The sequence below is a fragment of the Macaca fascicularis genome, chromosome X, assembly GCF_037993035.2.
Source record: "Macaca fascicularis isolate 582-1 chromosome X, T2T-MFA8v1.1".
NCBI lineage: Eukaryota > Metazoa > Chordata > Mammalia > Primates > Cercopithecidae > Macaca > Macaca fascicularis.
The window spans coordinates 48394790-48411976 of NC_088395.1; the positions used below are offsets into that span (position 1 = coordinate 48394790).

General features: G+C 43.5%; 1 protein-coding gene and 1 pseudogene across 5 annotated transcripts; one reads left to right on the plus strand and one right to left on the minus strand.

Annotated features, from left to right (window-relative positions):
- Positions 1-1161: 1161 nt before the first annotated feature.
- Positions 1162-11040, minus strand: LOC102122895 (putative protein SSX9). Of its 5 annotated transcripts, none has more exons than XM_045383570.2 (7): positions 10972-11040; positions 10419-10533; positions 9687-9782; positions 7793-7842; positions 3911-4046; positions 2343-2420; positions 1162-1262 (listed from the first exon to the last, which is right to left on the minus strand). In XM_045383570.2, the coding sequence occupies exons 1-7, from the start codon at positions 11038-11040 to the stop codon at positions 1162-1164; spliced, it is 645 nt and encodes a 214-aa protein (XP_045239505.2). The 5 variants fall into 5 exon arrangements, with proteins under 5 accessions (XP_045239505.2, XP_015299128.3, XP_045239506.2 ...); XM_015443642.3 differs by lacking the exon at positions 2343-2420 and adding an exon at positions 10689-10811; XM_065538788.1 differs by having other exon boundaries at positions 1203-1262; positions 2275-2420.
- A 1345-nt stretch (positions 11041-12385) lies between these two features.
- On the plus strand, positions 12386-15336 carry LOC102119355 (ornithine aminotransferase, mitochondrial-like; annotated as a pseudogene).
- The last annotated feature ends 1851 nt before the right edge of the window (positions 15337-17187 follow it).

The window sequence follows — 17187 nt, forward strand, 5'->3', positions numbered from 1 at the left end:
TCCTCAGTAGTCACATCTCGGGGGAGAGGAGAGCAGTGTTGTTCTATGTGGAGATTACCTGACTATACTTGTTTTCTAAGGTATGTGCGTGGATACACAAACCGAAATATGCGTTAAGTATATCTTGCTTATCAATGAAAACGCTAATATCTAACAGAATGGCACACTGTAAGAATATACAACGGAAACGCTAACATCGAAGTCTTGGCACACTAAGAAAAATAACACTCAACTTTTCACTGTTGTGAACACTTGCTTCCACTTCCTATACACCTGATGATGAGGGGTCCGCAGCCATGCCCATGTTCATGAAAGGTCACCAAGTTCTGCTTCCCATCATCGGCATGTGTCATATCTCTGAGGCTGAGGCAAGAAGAGAGAAGGAAAGTAAGTGGCAGTGAGTTCCCTCCGCATCACAACTTAATCTCATCTCCTCCTGACCTGCAGATCCTGCATGCTCCGATTCTGCCCTACCTCAGGACCTGCACAGGCCTTCCACTGTTCCGCGAAGTGAACCATCTGCACATGCCACAGTGACTTCCTCGCCTGGTTTATCCATTCCTAGGCTAGAGGAAGGTGTGGCCCACATCTCAGGGCTGACCTGGGGTTTGGGAGTCCACAGCATCCTGGGTAGGGAGGATCCCTGGATATACAGGGCAGGAAGTAGAAAGAGCTTGCAAAGGCCGGGCATGGTGGCTCACGCCTGTAATCCCAGCACTTTGGGAGGCCGAGGCAGGCGGATCACAAGATCAGGAGACCGAGACCATCCTGGCTAACACGGTGAAACCCCTTCTCTACTAAAAATACAAAAAAAATTACCCAGGTGTAGTGGCGGGTGCTTGTAGTCCCAGCTACTGGGGAGGCTGAGGAAGAAGAATGGCGTGAACCCGGGAGTTGGAGCTTGCAGTGAGCCGAGATCGTGCCACTGCACTGTAGCCTGGGCCACAAAGGGATACTCCGAGAAAAACACAAAACAAAACAAAACAAAACAAAACAAAACAAAACATGGGAAATCTCATCATTCAGCCTCAATGCTGTACCCTAGAAAATTATGAGAAGGGAATGATTTGGGAAACAAGTGGTAAGATGGGATACCAGTACCACAACAGAAGAGCACATCTGCAGGGATGTGGGGGATGAGCCGAAGGTTCACTTACAGAGTTACTCGTCATCTTCCTCAGGGTCGCTGATCTCTTCATAAATCACCAGCTGCTTTCTCTCACGCAGTCTGTGGGTCCAGGCATGTTTCCCCCTTTTGGGTCCTATGATGGGGAACAGTTGGAAGATGAGGGTTGGGTAGGTTGGAGAGTGTTAGGCTCTGTTTTCTCCAAAAAAGTAGATGCCTCCGCCCTCCCAAGTGCCATGGGCCTTCTTTATCCAGTTTTTCATTCTGTGGCTTAGAGTCTGAGACCTTAGACCCACAACAACACACGCCAAATGCCAGTTAAAGTTTTAGCTTCTGGCTCCTTCTGTTGTCAAGTTTAGATTCCCAGCCTCTTCACTTATGGGAACATCCACCCATACCTCCTTTCATTCAGCATGTGTTTATTAAGGGCACACAGGCATACATTTTTTTTATTGCACCACATTTTCATAGTGTTTCACAGATGCTGCAATTTTTTTTTTTTGGAAACTCTCATCAATTGTACACTTTTCCATTATTATTATATCTGTTATAGTGATCTGTCATCAGTGAGTTTTGATATTATTACTGCCATTGTTTTTGTTGTTTTTTAATCTTTTAAAATAATTTTACTTTTTACTTTTTTATTTTTTTTATTTTTTCGAGACAAAGTCTGGCTCTGTCGCCCAGACTGGAGTGCAATGGAGCAATCTCGGCTCACTGCAACCTCTGCCTGCTGGGTTCAAGCGATTCTGCAGCCTCAGACTCCCAAGTAGTTGGGACTACAGGCGCCCATCACCACACCCAGCTAACTTTTTGTATTTTTAGTAGAGACAGGGTTTCACTGTATTAGCCAGGATGGTCTCAATCTCCTGACCTCATAATCGGCCTGCCTCAGCCTCCCAAAGTGCTGGGATTACAGGCGTAAGCCACGGAGCCTGTCCGTGTTTTTTATTTTTGGGGTCCACAGTAGGTGTATATTCTTAAGGGGTACATGAGATGCTTTGATACAGGCATGCCATGCATAATAATCACATCATGGAAAATAGGGTCTCCATCCCCTCAACCATTTATCCTTCTGTTACAAACAATCCAATTACTCTTATAGTTTTTATAAAATGTACAATTAAGTTATTATTGACTATAATCACCCTGTTCTGTGTTATTGTTTCGGGGGTACCAGGAACTGCACCCATAGAAGATGACAAACTTAAACGACCAATGTTGTGTGTGTTCTGACTGCTCCACGGATGAGCTCTTCCCCATCTCTCCTCCTTCTCTTGGGCCTCCCTATTTCCTGAGACACAGCAACACTGAAATTAGGACAATTAACAACCCTACAATGGCCGCTAATTATTCAAATGAAAGGAAGAGTCACATGTCTCTCACTTTAAATCAGAAGCTAGAAATGGCTAAGCTTAGTGAGGAAGGCATGTGGAAAGCCAAGACAGGCTGAAAGCTCTGCCTCTTGCATCGAACAGGCAAGCTGTGAATGCAAAGGAAAAGTTCTTGAAGGAAATAATAATACTAATACTCCAGTGAGCACAGGAATAAGAAAGCAAAACAGACTTACTGCTGAAATAGGGAAAGTTTGAGTGGTCAGGATATTTGACAAAACCAGCCACAACATTCCCTTATGCCAAAGTCTAATTCAGAGAAAGACCCGAACTCTCTTCAAGTCCATGAAAGCTGAGAGAGGTGAAGAAGCTGCAGGAGAAATGTGTGAAGCTAGCAGAGGTTGGTTCATGAGGTTTAAGGAAAGAAGCCGTCTCCATAACATAAAAGTGCAAGGTGAAGCAGCAAACCCTGACGGAGAAGCTGCAGCAACTTATCCAGAAGATCAAGCTGAGATCACTGTTGAAGGTGGCTACACTAAACAACAGATTTTCATTGTAGATAAAATAGCCTTCTATTGGATGAGATGCCTTCTAGGACTTTCATAGCTAAAGAGAATTGACTCCAACTTTAAAGAAGTTCCACTGTGGGTAAAATGCTATCCAATAGCATCACATACTACAGAGAAATCCTTCATGAAAGGGAGAGCTAATCGATGTGGCAAATTTCTTTGTTGTCTTCTTTTAAGAAACTGCCACAGCCACTCCACCCTTCAGCAACCACCACCTTGATCAGCCAGCAGCCATCAACACCGAGGCAAGACCCTCCACCAGAAAAAAGAGGGAGTCACTGAAGACTCAGAAGATTGTTAGCGTTTTAAACAATTATTTTAAAATTAAGGTATGTACATTTTTAGACATGTTATTACACACTTAGTAGATTACAGTATAGTGAAAACATAATGTTTTTATGCACTGCCAAACCAAAAAAAAAGTGTGTGACTCACTTTATTGCAGTGGTCTGGAACCGAATCTACAATATCTCTGAAGTACACCTGTATTGGGTATCAGGCATTGAGCTGAGTAAGACATGATCCCAGGTTATCAAAGATAGAATTGCTTGAGCACGTTTCATGTCATCAGGACTTCGGGATTAAATTTAATGCCTCCAAATAATTTATGAACTATGATTCTTTATTTCCATCTTATGGACTAGGAATCTGGAGCTGAGAAAATTTGGAAGACTTGCCCCAAGTCACGTGGCTTTTTATATGGATGACAACTCCAGTCTGTGTCTCTGGAAGTCATGTTTATCATCTCATCTGGAGTTGGGTGAGCTCATCAGCCCAGCCTGGACCCAGGCTTGTCTGGGATCCATGCCATACACCCAGTCCCCACACCTGAACATAGCCAGGGAAGCCAGAGGGGTCGTTCCCGAATTATTTCCTCTTACCAGATCTCTTGTTAATCTTCTTAGAGGTACTTGGTTTTCCCAGTGGGCACGGCTGTTTCCCATCATTCTGTGGGCCAGATGGTCCTGGCACTTCCTTCGAATCATTTCCTTCCTCTGCTGGCTTCTCGGGCATGATCTTTATAATGTGAAGGTCACAGATAAATAGTATCAGTCACATTTCTATAGTGCTTTAGAACTTACAAAGCATCTTCACATGCATTACCTCAATCAATGTTCTCAACAACACTGGAAGAGTTACACAGGCGTAAATGAGGAGAAACCTGGAAGGTTAGACGGGAAAGGAATGGCCTATGTGAATATGGTTTCCAGGGCTAGAATGCTTATCTTCACACTCTTTTAAGACTGACATTCTTGCAAACAGCAAAAATCTCCATGTAACTGAGAGTTTGGTATACAGAAGATTGGAAGAAGGACAGCATTCTAAGAATTCACAAGGTCTACAAAAGGAAGAGCTTCTATAAAATACAAGGGATCTCATATAAGCTCTTAGACAGCTGCTGGAGAGTAAATGTAAAAACATAGAAGGGAGACAAAACACTGCTGAAAAAGATGGTATTGGGAGATGAATACAGTGAAGGGAGAGGTAAAGAAATGGTTTGCTTAAATTAATCTAGGCAGCAAAGAAAGCAGTTATCAGATATGGCATACCACCCTACCAAGGCACCACCACTGAATGTGGAATTAAGTGAGGTGGTGCCCATACCAATTCTGGTTGCATTGGGATATTGGGATGTGTCACTGACCAACAACCTTAAGCTACCTTTTTTTTTTTTTTTTTTTTTTTTTCTGAGACGGAATCTCGCTCTGTTGCCAGGCTGCAGTGCAATGGCGCAATCTCGGCTCACTGCAACATCCAACCCCGCGCTAAAGCGATTCTCCCGTGACAGCCTCTGGAGTATCTGGGACTGCAAGCAGGCACTACCACGCCCCGCTAAGCTTTGTATTTTAGGTAGAGACAAGGTTTCACCATGTTGGCCAGGATGGTCTTGATCTGTTGACCTCGTGATCCACCCACCTTGGCCTCCCAAGTGCTGGGATTGCAGTCGCAAGCCACCGCACCCCGCTCTTAATCTACTTTTTATTCAGCTTCCTCGCTTATGAAATAGTGAACAATACATATACAATAGGCTAAGGGAAAGTCATCTCTGAGCTTGTAAACACTGTTTAAATATAGTAATAATAACAATCAATACTTTTCTGGATCCTTCTTTGAATTCGGTCTCCACACTGGCAACCCAACTCCCAGATCCCTTTACCCTCTAAACCAGACTTGAATCTGCACTTGTGGGATCACTCACTCAGGGGCCTCCGAGGGATCCCCTGGACTGGGACTGGGGTTTACCAGATGCCCCAGGTGCAGACAAGGCCCTCAAGGAGCTCACAGTAGGGAGGAGTCAACTGTCAAAGGGACACTTAGGCCATGTGAGTGGCCCCAGTTACAGAGCAAAGGCCAGCTGGTCCTTCCTGTTGCGAGAGTGTGTGTCTCAATGGAAGCACCAGCAGGCCCTATGGGGTAAAGCCCTAGTGAGCAACATCTGAACTTCATAAACAAATGCAAACGTGAATGAGCTTTAAATGGCTTGGAGCTCTGGATTAGACTACCACTGCCACTGTGCCCCAGGAACATTCTTTAACATCTCTGTACCCCGATAGCCTCATTTTATTATGTTCCTGATAACTATGATCTATAACATGAACTACGATTCTTTACTTCCATTGCATGGACCAGGAATCTGGAGCTCAGAGAACTTAGAAGATTTGCACCAAGTCACATGGCTTTTGTATGGATGAAAACCGAAGTGTGTGACTATTATTTGGAGATAACAACAGAAACAACGTCATAGAGGTCTTCTTAAGGATTAAATAAATTAAGCCATGTGAACTGCTTAAAATAGTATCTGGTATCACTATGAAAACAAAAGAAGTATTAAGGATCACAACTCTTAGTATTATCAAGCCGTCAATGCTACATCAGGTGTTGTGATAGACATGGGGGGAAGGAGGCAGTGAGGGCATTTTTTATATTCTCCTGCTCTTTTTTTTTTTTAATTTATTTATTATTATTATACTTTAAGTTGTAGGGTACATGTGCATAACGTGCAGGTTTGTTACATATGTATACTTGTGCCATGTTGGTGTGCTGCACCCATCAACTTGTCATTTACATCAGGTATAACTCCCAATGCAATCCCTCCCCCCTCCCCCCTCCCCATGATAGGCCCCGGTGTGTGATGTTCCCCTTCCTGAGTCCGAGTGATCTCATTGTTCAGTTCCCACCTATGAGTGAGAACATGCGGTGTTTGGTTTTCTGTTCTTGTGATAGTTTGCTAAGAATGATGGTTTCCAGCTGCATCCATGTCCCTACAAAGGACTCAAATTCATCCTTTTTGATGGCTGCATAGTATTCCATGGTGTATATGTGCCACATTTTCTTAATCCAATCTGTCACTGATGGACATTTGGGTTGATTCCAAGTCTTTGCTATTGTGAATAGTGCTGCAATAAACATACGTGTGCATGTGTCTTTATAGCAGCATAATTTATAATCCTTTGGATATATACCCAGTAATGGGATGGCTGGGTCATATGGTACATCTAGTTCTAGATCCTTGAGGAATCGCCATACTGTTTTCCATTACATAATGGTAAAGGGATCAATTCAACAGGAAGAGCTAACTATCCTAAATATATATGCACCCAATACAGGAGCACCCAGATTCATAAAGCAAGTCCTTAGAGACTTACAAAGAGACTTAGACTCCCATACAATAATAATGGGAGACTTCAACACTCCACTGTCAACATTAGACAGATCAATGAGACAGAAAGTTAACAAGGATATCCAGGAATTGAACTCATCTCTGCAGCAAGCAGACCTAATAGACATCTATAGAACTCTCCACCCCAAATCAACAGAATATACATTCTTCTCAGCACCACATCGTACTTACTCCAAAATCGACCATGTAATTGGAAATAAAGCACTCCTCAGCAAATGTACAAGAACAGAAATTATAACAAACTGTCTCTCAGACCACAGTGCAATCAAACTAGAACTCAGGACTAAGAAACTCAATCAAAACCGCTCAACTACATGGAAACTGAATAACCTGCTCCTGAATGACTACTGGGTACATAACGAAATGAAGGCAGAAATAAAGATGTTCTTTGAAACCAATGAGAACAAAGATACAACATACCAGAATCTCTGGGACACATTTAAAGCAGTGTGTAGAGGGAAATTTATAGCACTAAATGCCCACAAGAGAAAGCAGGAAAGATCTAAAATTGACACTCTAACATCGCAATTAAAAGAACTAGAGAAGCAAGAGCAAACACATTCGAAAGCTAGCAGAAGGCAAGAAATAACTAAGATCAGAGCAGAACTGAAGGAGATAGAGACACAAAAAACCCTCCAAAAAATCAATGAATCCAGGAGTTGGTTTTTTGAAAAGATCAACAAAATTGACAGACCACTAGCAAGACTAATAAAGAAGAAAAGAGAGAGGAATCAAATCGACGCAATTAAAAATGATAAAGGGGATATCACCACCGACCCCACAGAAATACAAACTACCATCAGAGAATACTATAAACACCTCTACGCAAATAAACTGGAAAATCTAGAAGAAATGGATAATTTCCTGGACACTTACACTCTTCCAAGACTAAACCAGGAAGAAGTTGAATCCCTGAATAGACCAATAGCAGGCTCTAAATTGAGGCAATAATTAATAGCCTACCAACCAAAAAAAGTCCAGGACCAGATGGATTCACAGCTGTATTCTCCCGCTCTTACCAGTGTTCACATCCTTGAAGAGACAAAGGTTCTCTGGTCCTTTAGATTTGAGAGATACTCACCTTTGGGAAGATTCCCTGGAGCCTGCCGAAAGTCATCTGAGGACGTTCAACTGAAAGAGAATACATCAGAATTTTTCTTCGTTGGTAAAGATTTCCAAACTCTAGAGAGACTTCTGTCACATGAGTGCATTCTGCAACAGAAGGTTATGAGTTCACTCATTGTTGAGGAATTATTTGAGATTTGCTTCTGAATTATGTTTAGTCATGGTTGGTGCATTTATCTGTGGCATCAGTTCAGAATTTTCCATCTCATGGTTTATCAAATGGGGGTTAAACCCCATCACAGTCTCATCTTATTCCATTACATATCTTTCACATTTTCCCAAATAACTAAATTGATTGTTTGGGGATCTGAACTGTATTCTCTCAAGATGTGCGACAACTGAAAATCACTGTACACTTGAAATGGGTGAATCTTATGGTATGTGAATTAAGCTGTTAAATGTGTGATGAACCATGGATGATTTAGTTCAGTGGCTCTGAAATATTTTCAGTATAAAGACACTCCTTTAATGTCAAAAACTTGGCAGATACTCAAGCACTGGATTTTCAGACCTCTTATAGTGATTGTGGGAGATGGTAGAATCTGGCCTGTTTAGTTGGGGAGTAATAGGTCTATTGGAGACAGTTTGGACATTCTGACCTTGTCTTATAATTGTGTGGTCAGAGCAGAAGAGCAAGCAAATACATATGTCCCCTTTATATTCCCGAAATATACAAAGATTTCTACCCAGTAACCTGTCGCTTTTTCACCCTATATTATCTCTCCTCACTGACAAGTGGGAAAACTCTCTGTGTGTTGGATGAGGGATCACTCTTTCAAACTCACCTCCCAGCTCACCGCAGAGAATCAGTTCTTTGGGAATGAGAAGGCTATTTGGTTTTGATAAAATACAGAATAACAGCGATCTTTATTACATAATGTGTTCATCACCCTCACTCCTAACTCCTAAGATACCTATCCAATACCTACATGCTGTTAATGAAACAAACTCTGGAAGTTTTTGGCGGATCTACAGTTGTAACATTTTCTTTCTTTCTTTCTTTCTTTTTTCTTGTAACATTTTCTTAACTGTCCTTTGATTCATTAACAGTGCTTAGGAAAAACAACATGTCCTTTAAAAAAGAAATATTTCAGACACAAAGAAAAGCATAGGGAATAATACTGAGTCCAGTCAGATCTCAACATCACCCCACAGCTATGTTAGGTCTGATTTATTTATTCAGAATATTAGAAAAACTACAAACAGGCCAGGTGTGGTAGTTCACATTTGTAATCCCAGCACTTTGGGAGGCTGAGGTGGGTGGATCACCTGAGGTCAGGAAGTTTGAGACCAGCCTGGCCAACATGGTGAAACCCCTTCTTTACCAAAAATAAAAAAATTAGCTGGGTATGGGGGTGGGCACCCGTAACCCCAGCTACTCGGGAGGCTGAGGCAAGAGAATCACTTGAACCCAGGAGGTGAAAGTTGGAGTGAGCTGAGATTGCCTTATTGCGCTCAAGCCTGGGTGAGAAGAGCGAACCTCCACCTCAAAAACAAACAAAATACACTATCAATAAGTCACGGCTGAAGCTGTCTGTGCAGCACTCACCAATCCCTGCCCTCCCTCCTCCACTTACAGGCAGTCACCTTAATTTGATGGCTTTTTATTCACATTCATGTTTGTATACATTTACCATTTACTTATTATCTATAAAAATATATTATTCTTTTGCATGTTTTAAAATTTTATATGAATGGCCTCTGTAGTTAAGTTTCTGCATGCAATTTTTTTTTTCAGTCAGCCCTGATGTGTGTGAGGGAACAAATGCCTGAGGATCTTTCCCAGGTAGCTGAGCTGAAAAGCAGTTGGGTTTGAGGAGACCCTTTCCGGCCCCTTCCCATCTACTCACCCTGATCCCTGCGGTTACAGTCATTATCAGAATCATTCCCCTGGAAGTCTGCGGCCACTGTATTACGCATGAAAGGTGGGAGGGTGGCCTTGAAACCTAGAAAGAAGCAAAATGTTTATTCCTTAAGAGGCAAGCTTAGGCCTGCCACGGTGGCTTATGTCTGTAGTACCAGTACTTTGGGAGGCTAAGGTTGGAGTATTGCTTGAGGCCAGGAGTTCAAGGCTGCAGTGAGCTATGATTGCACTACGGCACTCTAACCTAGGTGACAGAGTGAGACTCAAAGAAAGAAAGAAAGAAAAAGAAAGAAAGAGAGAGAGAGAAAGAAAGAAAGAAAGAAAGAAAGAAAGAAAGAAAGAAAGAAAGAAAGAAAGAAAGAAAGAAAGAAAGAAAAAGAAAGAAAGAAAGAAAGAAAGAAACATAGATGCAAGCTGAGAGAAGGAAGGTAGGGACAGTGTGGGGGTGCCGGGATGCCACAGAGACACTTGGACTCATCTGAACAGACACCTAAGGGAGAGAAAGGTGCAGGATCCTGGTCTGAGCTCCACTGTTGCCAGCCCTTGCCCTCAGCCCTGACGGGATACAAAAGAGCAAAACACCCAGAAGCTGCCTTGCGATTTTTCCCTGCACAAAAGGAAAATGTGGGGTACTTTCTGCAGCCTAAGAAGTAGCCAAAGCAGGAAGAGGGATGCTCATGTGTCCCCAGACTTGTCTGTACCTAGAACTTTCTGTTACCTAGTTTATTCATGGCCTCATACTTTCTCTTCTTATACACATAGATGATTTTCTCTGAGGTTTTCATCTTTTCCCACTCTTTCTTAGGGAAGTATTTGGCAATATCATCGAAGGCCTACAGAAAAAAAGAAAAGGAATTCTGGCAGTGACTCAGCTAGGCATGTCTGCCATTCAGCTGGAGCCGCTTCCTGTGTGCTGGATCTGGGAAGTGGGGATGATAATCTGTCCTGGTTGATGCCATGGCTAACTGAGACAACATCAGGGACCTACCCTAGCTTCTCCCCTGCCACACAGTAGAGCTTTAATGCTGCTGGCTGGCTCTCGTCCCACCTTCCTGAATGGAATAAGAGTCACCAAATATAGTGCACTGTCACAGACTTGTCTCCAGGGATGCTAGGTGATGACAGAGCAAAGGTGGGAGGCTCCCAAGGGTCCAGATCTCCCCCAAGACCCTGCTCCTTGTCCCCAGTATCTCTATCCTCCCCTCCTCAGAAACCTGGTCACCCCACACTGTACCCTGGGTCACTACTGTACCCTCTCCAGGTCACCTCACCTTTTGTATCTTCTCTGGTATTTGAGCACCAACCCTACGTCTCCTTGCAAAGGCATCATCTCCATTCATGGCACCAGGAGCAGTCTGACCTGCAAGAGAAACAGCCTGAGACTTTCCAGCCACAGGACCTTTGGTCCTCTGGAGGGAGAAATCAGTGAAGGCCGGCCACACTCTGTCACCTGGAATCAGGTGCTGCATTTCTCCATCCGGGGCTTATCTCTCCCTAAGTAAGGACATGGGGAGAAGTCAGATGGAAACAGGGAGCCAGGGGTCTCTGGGAGAAGTATTGATTGGGGATGACAGGTTTCCTATGGGCAAAGCCGCCTTGAGTCTTTGGGAGGGGTTTGGCTACTGTTGTTAGTAGTTTCACTGGGGCTAGGCTTACCCTGAAAGATGTACAGACCCTTGTTCCGGAGGCAGGGACGTGACTGTGTAATTGTATTCAGTGGGGGCATTCAAACACCCCCACTCATTCAATAAAGGAAGGGAAGTGAGTCCCAGAGATAACATGGTCTCTCTGGTGATGGATCCGATCAGGCAGAGGGATGGAGGGTTCTGTTCTGTTGAAGAGAAATGAGCATGGCTAATATGAACCTATTTAGAGGGTATTACTGGGTGATCTGCACATTATTAGAAGAAGAGAGGTAGAATATCTCAGACTACAAGAGCCCACCAACACTAAGAGAGAATGTGGGGAGTTTTAAGATGCAGCAATCAGCCAGACGCCATGGCCCACGCCTGTAATCCCAGCACTTTGGCAGGCTGAGACACGCAGATGGCTTGAGCCCAGGAGGTCGAGACCAGGCTGGGAAAAATAGCAAAACCCCCGTGTCTACAGCAAACACAAAAAATTAGCTGGGGGTGGTGGAGCAGGCCTGTACCATCCCAGCACTTTGGGAGGCCAAGGTGGGTGGATCGCTTGAGCCCAGGAGCTTGAGACCAGCCTGGCCAATATACCGAAACCATCTCTACTAAAACACCAAAAAAAACAAAACAAAACAAATTAGCAGAAGCAGCGTGGTGTGTGCCTGTAGTCCCAAGGCCTAAGCGAAAGGATCTCTTGATCCCAGGAGGAAAGATTTTAGTGAGTTTTTTTTTTTTTTGAGACACGGTCTCTCTCTGTTGCCCAGGCTGGGATGCAGTGGTGTGATCATGGCTCACTGCAACCTCCGCCTCATGGGTTCAAGTGATCCACCAGCACCAGCTGTGGCCTCCAAAACTGCTGGAATTACAAGCGTGAGCCACCATGCCTTGCCCAAATTTCTTAAGTTACTGTGGAGTTCTTAGGAAAAATCCTGTACCTGAAAAAGTTAGAAACTGACAGGAAGGATTTGAGATGGCGACCTACCTCATATACACTCCTTATTAAAACTAGATAACAAATGCACCACGGAGGAGGGGAGGGGTAGGAAGAATGGAAAAAGAAAATCAGCGCATACTTACTCTGATTTTGGAAGAATCGAAAGAGAAAATCAGAGCGTGCGTACTCCGTGGAAGAATCGAGAGAGAAAGTCAGAGCACGCGTACTCTGAACTTAAAGTAGCCAATCCCTGGGGATGCTTTAGGCGGGCAAATCAGAGTCTCCGCCCCCACTTTGAGAAGGTTCTGTCCCTGGAGGCTGGACTGATAGTCGCCACATGAGCTTCGCTTATCCCGCCTACTGTTCTGACTTCTGATTGGCCAGATGGAGTTCACTAACTGCCCTGATTGGTCCATCATCCTTGGGCAGTGGCATTGCAGAATATTGTCTCCTCTTCCAGCCACACTTTGTTGCCACTGAGACAAAGTGGGTGGTCCTCAGGTGCTGTCAGGGGAAATTGATCTCTCTGAAGACCATCCCTGGATCTTGGGTTAAAAATCTGTATTCTAGTCTGAACTGTGGGAAGAAAAAAATAGTCAGATCTGTGATTTTTCTACTTGAAAGACACAATGTTTACCAAACTAGCACATTTGCGGAACTTTGCTGTACTTAGTCGTGATGTTCATTCTTCAGTGGCTTCTATATCTGTTGCAACTGAAAAAAACAGTCCGAGGCCCTCCAGCTTCTGATTACATTTTTGAAAGGGAATCTAAGTGTGGTGTGCAAAATTACCATCCTTTACCTGTAGCCCTGGAGAGAGGAAAATGTACTTACTTATGTGATGTGATTGTGGTATTGGTTACATCCGCCTTGGCCAATCCTCCTTCTTCGTTCTCGGGACTACAGGCGTGAACCACCCCACCACCCATAATATTTTTTGTTTTTTTATTTTTTAATAGAGACCGTTTCCCTATGTTGGCCAGGCTGGTCTCAACGTCCTGGGCTCAAGGGATCTTCCCACCGCAGTCTTGAGACTACAGGCATGCACCACCCTGCCCACGCTTTTTTTTTTTTTTTTTTTTTTTTGTAGAAGCCAGGTTTCACTATGTTGCCCAGGCTGGCCTCAATCTCCTGGGCTCAAGGGATCCTTCCACCACAGCCTCGGGACTACAGGCATGCACCACCCTGCCTATGCTATTTTTTGTTTGTTTGTTTCTTTGTTTGTTTGTTTCTTTAGTGGAAACCGGGTTTCGCTATGTTGCCCAGGCTGGCCTCAATCTTCTGGGCTCAAGTAATGCTTTCCCCTCAGCCTCAGGACTACAGGCATGTGCCATTCTGCTCTGCTCTTTTTTACTTTATTTATTTGTTTGTTTATTTATTTATTTATTTATTTATTTAGGAGAGACAGGCTTTTGCTATGTTGGCCAGGCTGGTATCGACCTCCTGGGCTCAAGCCATCCTCCCACCTTGGCCTCCCAACGACAGGGGTGAGCCATCCCACCCACGCAATTTTTTTGTTGTTCTTGTTGTTAGTAGAAATGGGGTTTTGCTATGTTGACCAGGCTGGCCTCAACCTCCCAGGCTCAAGCAATCCTCCCACCTCAGCCTCCTGACTACAGGCTCACACCATTCTGCCCCCGCTAATATTTTTAATTTTTCTAGTAGAGACAGTTTTGCTATGTTTTCCAGGCTGGTCTCTACCTCCTGGGCTCAAGAGATCCTCCTGCCTCAGCCTTGGGACTACAGGCATGCACCACCCTGCCTTTTGCTATGTTTCCCAGGCTGCTCTTCACCTCCTAGGCTCACTTAATGATTTGAACCCAGGATGCAGAGGTTGCATTGTGCTGAGATCACACCACTGCACTCCAGCTTGGGCGACAGAGCAAGACTGTCAAATAAATAAATACGTACATACATGAAAGGAAAAGAAAGAGAAAAAGAAAGAAAGAAAGAGAGAGAGAGAGGGAGGGAAAGAGGGAGGGAGGGAGGGAGGGAGGGAGGAAGGAAGGAAGGAAGGAAGGAAAGAAGGAAGGAAGGAAGGAAGGAAGGAAGGAAGGAAGGAAGGAAGGAAGGAAGGAAGGAAGGAAGGAAGGAAGGAAAAACAGACCAGCTGAATCTCCATAAAAACAGTAAACTTTGTGGTATATTAACTTACCCTCATCCCATCTCGTGCTCCCAGCTTGGTTCTGTTCATTGCTGATGAAAACAGATAGGATTGGCCAGAACTGGTAGATGGCTGGCTGTTGATCATGAAAATGTCAGACCTGATATAGCCTCCTTGGAAAGGCCCTTTCTGGAGGCTGATACTCCGTGCCTGCAGTACTGTGGGACAATGGCATAATTCTGACCATTAAGCCAGGCGAAAATGGGTCCACATACAGTGGCAATCCACTAGGCTGCTGAGTGGGCATCAGAGCCCTTGAGGTTTTAGAAGAAGAAAACCTTGCTGAAAATGCAGGAAAAAAAATGGGTATTCTCTTGAGAAATTAACCCATGAAGCTACCTTCTGATGCTGTAACTGCTGTAAGAGGAGAAGAATTATTGTATGTATGTGTGTATGTATGTATGCATATATGTATGTATTTAGTCAGAGGTTCACTCTGGTTGCCCTGGATGCAATGGTGTGATCTTGGCTCACTGCAACCTCTGCCTCCTGGATTGTAGCAATTCTCCTGCCTCAGCCTCCTGAGTAGCTGGGATTACAGGTGCACAACACTATGCCCGGCTAATTTTTGTATTTTTAGTAGAGACAGGGTTTCACTATGTTGGCCAGGCTGGTCTCGAACTCCTGACCTCAGGTGATGCACCCACCTCGGCCTCCCAAAATGTTGGGATTACAGGCGTGAGCCACTGTGCCTGGGAGGAAAAGAATTATTAATTGCTATTGTTATTAAAGAAACCAAAGATTGCTATGCTTCGAAGGTGTGTCTACGACTTCAAGATTATCCACTTCTGGCCAAGCCAACCCATGGTGACATCATCAGGTTTCGCCTCTGCTGGTGGTCAAAGAGAATGAGATTCGAGAGTCCAGTGAAATCATTAACAAGACCATCTTGTCGTTCTGAGGGTAGCAGCTGTTTTCAGTGGTCGCTGGGAGCCAGCTGGATCAGGCGGTCCTGTAAAAGCTCTGCTCTTAATGCGGGCACATTCCACTCCATGTGACTTCAAAATCTTTTTGTGGAGTATCTATTTTTTTCAGTTAATACATAATAGAACAACGTTTATGCAGCTGCTGTTTGCTTTGTAATGTAAGAGAATGTAATGGCATCTGAATGGTGAAAGTGTTTTGATGTGTATATGTACTTTCTAAGGTTTAAACACATCTACATATACAGATAGCCTTTAAATCACATCCTTCAGTATACTTTATATATGTTTTTATAATTTCCTTGGTGGTATAAATGTTTTGTATTTGCAAAGGTTATCTCTAGGGAATTACATAAAAGACTTCACCTTATAAAGTCAAATCATTGTTGTCATTGAATTTTAGGAAGGATGAATGGTTAAGCATATAAGAAATACTAATATTAAGTAAACTTCATGTTGGCCAACACCAGGATGTATTCTATGGATGTCATTATTTTCAATTAAGAATTAGTGTTTAACATTCCTAAATTGTTTTGAGTGCTTGATTATAATTTGTAAAAAAAAAAAAAAGTTTATTTTTAATATTTCTTTAAATTTAAAACAAAGCTTATATTTCGGAAAAAAAAAGATACAGAACATGGCCAGGTGCAGTGGTTCACGCTTGTAATCCTAGCACTTTGGGAGGGCGAGGTTGGCAAATTACTTGAGGTCAGGAGTTCGAGACCAGCTTGGCCAACATGGAGAAACCCCGTATCTACTAAAAATACAAAAATTAGCTGGGCATGGTGGTATGCACCTGTATTCCCAGCTACATGGGAGGCTGAGACAGGAGAATCGCTTGAACCCGGGAGGCAAAGGTTGCAGTGAGCCGAGATCATGTCACTGCACTACAGCCTAGGTGACAGAGTAAGAATCCCTCTCAGAAAAAAAAAAAAGGTAAAGAACATTTTCATCACCACCACCACAATGCTATCCCTTGTGCTACTCATTTTTAGTAATAGTCACTCTCCTCCCATCCACCATTCCTAACCCCTGGCAACCACTAATCTCTTTTTCATTTCTACAATTTTGTCTTTTCTACAATGCCATACAAATGAAATCTTATAGTATATAATGTTTTAGGGGCTTATTTCACTCAGCATAATTCCATGGAGATTCCTCCAAAATATTGATATTTGTGTATCAATAGTTCATTATTGTTGTTGTTGTTGTTGTTGTTGTTGAGATGGAGTCTCACTCTGTCGCCCAGGCTGGAGTGCAGTGTCTCGGCTCACTGCAACCTCTGCCTCCCAGGTTCAAACGATTTTCCAGCTTCAGCCTCCCAAGTAGCTGTGACTACAGGCGCATGCCACCATGCCCGGGTAATGTTTGTATTAGTAGTAGAGATGGGATTTCAACATATTGGCAATGCTGGTCTTGAACTCCTGACATCATGATCCGCCCGCCTCGGCCTCCCAAAATGCTGGGATAACATGGTGAGCCACTGTGCCCGGCCAACAGTTCATTTTTACTACTGAGTAGTATTCCATAGGATGGATGTACCACAGTTTGACCATTCACTTATTGTAGGACATATTGATTATTTCCAGCTACTGACTATTACAAGTAAAACTGCTATGAACAATTATGTACAAGTTTCTGAATGGGCATACATTTTAATTTTCTGAAGTGTAATTGTTGAATTGTATGGTCATTGCATGTTTAGTTTTATCAGAAACTACCAAACTGCTTTCCAGAGTGGCTGTAAGATTTTACCTTCCCAGCAGCGCTTAATCAGACGTCCAGTTTCTCTGCATCCTTGTCACCATTTGGTGTTGTCACTATGTCTT